Source organism: Echinops telfairi, unplaced genomic scaffold, assembly GCF_000313985.2.
Source record: "Echinops telfairi isolate 266 unplaced genomic scaffold, ASM31398v2 ScPeMD7_30;HRSCAF=105, whole genome shotgun sequence".
Lineage (NCBI taxonomy): Eukaryota > Metazoa > Chordata > Mammalia > Afrosoricida > Tenrecidae > Echinops > Echinops telfairi.
Window position 1 is genome coordinate 1438563 of NW_022103927.1, and position 5350 is coordinate 1443912.

The 5350-nt window shown below is 60.6% G+C and overlaps 1 protein-coding gene across 1 annotated transcript in view; it reads left to right on the forward strand.

The window, feature by feature from the left end:
- The window catches only part of NOTCH3 (notch receptor 3), a 30048-nt gene that overhangs the window by 8164 nt on the left and 16534 nt on the right, over window positions 1-5350 (forward strand). Inside the window, exons 8-16 of the mRNA XM_045289694.1 lie at window positions 12-207; window positions 286-437; window positions 598-711; window positions 841-996; window positions 1765-1990; window positions 2947-3148; window positions 3348-3501; window positions 3566-3697; window positions 3781-3899. Coding sequence (XP_045145629.1) covers window positions 12-207; window positions 286-437; window positions 598-711; window positions 841-996; window positions 1765-1990; window positions 2947-3148; window positions 3348-3501; window positions 3566-3697; window positions 3781-3899 — 1451 coding nt within the window. The remainder of the gene's footprint in view (window positions 1-11; window positions 208-285; window positions 438-597; window positions 712-840; window positions 997-1764; window positions 1991-2946; window positions 3149-3347; window positions 3502-3565; window positions 3698-3780; window positions 3900-5350) is intronic.

Genomic DNA, 5350 nt, shown 5'->3' on the forward strand with positions numbered 1-5350 from the left:
ACTTCCCATAGGCTCCCTGTGCAACGTGGAAATCAACGAGTGTGCTTCCAGCCCTTGCGCCGAGGGAGGCTCCTGTGTGGACGGAGACAACGGCTTCCGCTGCCTGTGCCCCCCGGGATCCTTGCCGCCGCTCTGCCTCCCGCTCAGCCACCCCTGTGCCCATGAGCCTTGCAGTAGTCACGGCGTTTGCCATGATGCACCCAGCGGGTGAGGCCTTTCCCCAGCCCTCAGTCTCCCCGCTTCCTGCTTCCTGGGCCCACCTGATCCCCCGATGCCTCCTGCCAGGTTCCGCTGTGTGTGTGAGCCTGGCTGGAGTGGCCCCAGGTGTGGCCAGAGCCTCCCCCATGATGCCTGTGAGTCCCAGCCCTGCAGGGCCGGTGGCACCTGCACCAGTGATGGAGGCAGTTTCCACTGCACCTGCCCTCCTGGTGCCCAGGGTATGTGACCCCCTTCCTTCCTGCGATGTCCCGCTCTTTTTCTTGCCTCTCCTCCTAGGTAGTGTTCACCTCGTGTCCCTTTGCCCTGCCCCTTATGAACTTGGGGGTGGGTAGATCAGAAGGGGGTTGGGAACACCGCAGTCTCTGTTCCCCCCCACAGGCCGCCAGTGTGAGCTGAGGACCCCCTGTACCCCGAACCCTTGTGAGAATGGGGGCCGCTGTGAGTCTGCCCCTGGCCAGCTGGCTGTCTGCTCCTGCCCCCTGGGCTGGCAAGGTATACCGGCTGCTGCTCCCTTCCCTCCAGCACCACAGCTGATGGTTCTTACCTGTGCCTAGCTCAGCCCCAGGCACCCTCCGAGCCAGCACCGCTAACCCTAGGTGCCTCCTTACCCCATCACCCCAGGCCCACAATGTCAGCAAGACGTGGATGAGTGTGTGGACCCCTCACTGTGTGGCCCCCATGGCACCTGTACCAACCTGCCGGGCACTTTCAGCTGCACCTGCCACGGAGGGTACAGCGGCCCTTCCTGTGATCAGGACATCGATGACTGCGACCCCAGTGAGTGTAGGGGTGTTCCTGGGGGCGCTGCCTGATTTAGGGAGCACGTGCCCCAAGCTTGTCCTTTGTGTCTGACACTGAGACCCAGAGAGATCGAATGATTAGCCCAAAGACACACGCAATGTAAGGAGATGGATGAACTGGTGCGGGAGCACAGGCCTCCAGGGGTTATCAGAGCCCCAGGCTTTTCTTTGAGGCACCCCTGGGTGCATCTGCACCACCCACCTTTGGGTTGGTAGTCCAGCGCGTTAATCCTTCCCAACCACCAGGAACTTTCCGGAGGGATCCCAGGGGCTGGCTTTTCTCGGAAAAAGATTGGGAGACATTTCTTCAGAGGCACCTCTGGGTGGGCTCAAACCTCCAGCCTTTCAGTTAGCAGTGGCGCCAGTCAACTGTGTGCACCACTGAGGGCCTTCTGAGGCCAGAACTGGAGCCCTCTGAGCAAATATGAAGGAGCACCCCTGGCGTAAAGTGTTACCCACTTGGCTGCTAGTCACAAGGTGGCTCTGAGGGAGAAAGGTGAGGCTTTCTGCTTCTGTAAAGTTACAGCCTGCGAACCCCACAGGGGCAGGTCTACCCAGTCCTATAGGTTTGCTGTGAGATGGAATTGACTCAAGGCAAATAAGTGTGGGTTTTTCGGTTTGGTCCAATGCAGCCCAGCCCGGTGGAGCCTGGTTCCCTCCGGTGCACAGCATAGTTAGGGAGAATCTGGGCTGATGGGGGACGAGGCAAGGGACCAGTCCACTACTGCCACCTTTCTGCCCGTAGACCCATGCCTCAACGGCGGTTGGTGTCAGGACGGTGTGGACTCCTTTACCTGCTCCTGCCTCCCTGGCTTTGCTGGCCCGCTCTGCACCCGCGATGTGGACGAGTGTCTGAGCAGCCCCTGCGGCCCAGGCACCTGCACGGACCACGTGGCCTCCTTCACTTGCACCTGCCCTCCAGGCTATGGGGGCCTTCACTGTGAACAGGACCTGCCCGACTGCAGCCCCAGGTGGGTGGGGCCCAGAGCGAGGCCCTTCTGGGTGGGGCTGGGCTGGGGGAATAGGCCTCTATGGGAGCTCATGGATGGGCCGGGCTGGAGGTAGGTCTTTATTGGAGCTGATGGATAGGGTGAGGTTAATGATAGGGTTCCAGATGGGGTGGGGCTGGGAAAAGGGGGCGGGAAAATGTGGAAATCTGTTGGGGCCCTCCTAGCCTGGGGACTCTTTGAAGCACTTGGCTGTTAGCTGGGAGCTTTGCCAGCTGCTGCGTGAAGCCAGCTGCCATTCCGTGGCAGAAAGATGTGTCAGTGTGATTTCAGAAAAAAAAGTGGCTTTGGAGACCCGTGTAGGGTCGCTATGAGTGGGGGCCAACTCGTTGGCAGTGAGCTTGGCGCTTGGAGTATGGGGCAGTTCAGTTATGCCCTATGGGGTCTCTATGGGTCGGAATTGACTCGATGCCAGTGGGTGCGGCTTTAGATTCTGGGGAGCCCTGGTGGTGTTGTCGGGTAAAGGTTGGACAGCTAACTGCAAGCCACGGAAGCAAGGGAGAAAGATAAGGCTGTTTGCTCCCGCAGCGCTTTACAAAGCCTCAGGCACCCTCTAGAGAGTGTAGGGCTACTTTCGATCAGAACTGATTGAAGGCAGTGGGGCTGGTTTTGGATCCTGGGCGTCTGATGCCTGATGGAGCTGGGCTAGGGAAGAGGTGGTACAGTTTGGAAAGCCATCTTGAGGGTGGGGTCTAGGACGGGGTGGAGCATCCACATAGCTCCTACGTTAGCAATGAAATACTGAATAAGTTGGACTCAGGAAAAGGAGGGTCGTTCCTCATGGGTGGGGGGAGCCCAGAGTGGGCTAAGTCCCCACCCTAGGAGGGGCCAAGGAGGGAGTGTGTGCATGCGGTGGCCACCTTCTCATGGTGGTCCGAGCAGGAGGGGTGGGGCCTGTAACTTTCTCTTCCCCTCCCCAGCTCCTGTTTCAATGGAGGCACCTGCGTAGACGGCGTGAACTCATTCAGTTGCTTGTGCCGCCCTGGCTACACAGGTGCCCACTGCCAACACGAGGCAGATCGCTGCCTGTCAAGGCCCTGTCTGAACGGGGGTGTCTGCAGTCCCACCCCCTCTGGCTTCCACTGCACCTGCCCGCAGGCCTTCACTGGCAGCCAGTGCCAGGTGGGCAGGTCACTGAGGGTCTCGGGAAGGGAGCCGACCCCGAAGCAGGGGGGTGGGGGCGTGGGAAAGAGGAATGCCTGCGGGGAGGAGCCCGAGGGTCACTAGGGAGAGGGATCTGCTGAGACCTTGAGGACTGAACCCGAAACTGCAGCTTCTAGAGGGTTCTCTCAATGGTGACAGTCTGGTCTCCCCACTCCAGACGCTGGTGGATTGGTGCAGCCGTGCACCCTGTCAGAACGGGGGTAGCTGCACCCAGACCGGGACCTCCTTCTATTGCCTTTGCCCCCCAGGGTGGGGCGGCCGCCTGTGCGACGTTCGGAGCCTGCCTTGCAGGGAAGCTGCAGCTCAGATCGGTGAGGGGCTTGGGAGGGTGCGTGCACACACCTCTGGATAGTTTCCACTGCACCTGCCCCCCAGGTTACACTGGCCTGCGCTGCGAGGCCGACATCAATGAGTGCCGCCCGGGGACCTGCCACTCGGCGCACACCCGGGACTGCCTGCAGGATCCAGGGGGCAGCTTCCGCTGCCTTTGCCATGCGGGCTTCACAGGTAGGCATGAGAGAGGGGCGGAGCTGGGACCCTGCCTGTCAGCGGCTCGTTCTGTCTGATCCGCCCGTACCTGACTTGCCCAGGTCCCCGCTGTCAGACTGTGCAGTCTCCCTGTGAGTCCCAGCCATGCCAGCACGGGGGCCAGTGCCGCCCCAGCCCGGGCTCTGGAGGTGCGCTGACCTTCGCTTGTCACTGCATCCCGGTAGGTGTGGGTGGGAGTTTGGGGGTGGGGTGGGGCGTGGCCTCCAGAGGGCGTGCCTTTAGAGGAGGGGAAGAACTTCCTGGTACCTGCTTGGAGGGTGTGGGTGTGGGCCTGCGTGCCCTGAAGCCTTGGTGGTGGTCATAAGCTTTGGACTGCTCACCAGAAGTTCAGTGGTTCAAGCCCATTAGCTGAAAGTTGAAGCTGTCTGCTCCCATAGATATGCAGCGTCGGAAACCCTATATAGAGGGAGAGATGAGGCCTTTTGCTCCTGCAAAGATCGACAGCTTTGGAACTGACTCCCCGGTACCTCGCGCAGCAACCACGCGCATAAAACCAAACCCGCCCGGTTGCTGTCCTGTCGGCCTCATCCACAGCCATAGTGCTCAGGAGCCCAGCGCCTGGTTGGGAGCACGTAATTCAATACATAACAGTGACCGAGCTGGTGCGAGTTGGGATGTGTGCATGTACATGTGACTGACGCTGTGCCAGCCGGGGGACAGTGAGAGAACTTTGACGAATTGCCATGACTCAGGCCTGCAGAAATGTGTGTGTGCGCATATGTGCGCGAGTGTGAAATTTCGATGATGCCAATGAGGGAGCTGTGGGACCACCTTGGGGAGACTTCATCTGGGACGCTGGGTGGTACCGTGGGTGATGCCAGCGGGGTGTGTGTGCATGGTCAAGGCCATGTCCGTATGGGTGCGTGAGACAACCTTGATGACATCTCAGTAGGGATGCCAGATGATATGTTCTATGCCATGCTGGCGCACGCGCGCGTGCGTGCGTGCGTGCGTGCGTGCGTGCGTGTGTGTGTGTGTGTGTGTGTGACTGAGCCTCTGCCATCTGGGGGATGTCTTGGGTGATGTCAGGGACACGGGGCATGTGTGGCTGCCTCCGTGTCTGATGTCACCTTCCTCTGCCCAGGCGTACGTTTGGAGCAGCTGTGCCAGGCGGGCGGGCAGTGTGTGGACGAGGGCAGCACCCATTACTGCTTGTGCCCGGACGGTCGAACAGGCAGCCACTGTGAGCAGGAGGTTGACCCCTGCCTGGCCCAGCCCTGCCAGCATGGGGGCTCAATGAAATACTGAATAAGTTGGACTCAGGAAAAGGAGGGTCGTTCCTCATGGGTGGGGGTAGCCCAGAGTGGGCTAAGTCCCCACCCTAGGAGGGGCCAAGGAGGGAGTGTGTGCATGCGGTGGCCGCCTTCTCACGGTGGTCCGAGTAGGAGGGGTGGGGCCTGTAACTTTCTCTTCCCCTCCCCAGCTCCTGTTTCAACGGAGGCACCTGCGTAGACGGCGTGAACTCGTTCAGTTGCTTGTGCCGCCCTGGCTACACAGGTGCCCACTGCCAACACGAGGCAGATCGCTGCCTGTCAAGGCCCTGTCTGAATGGGGGTGTCTGCAGTCCCACCCCCTCTGGCTTCCACTGCACCTGCCCGCAGGCCTTCACTG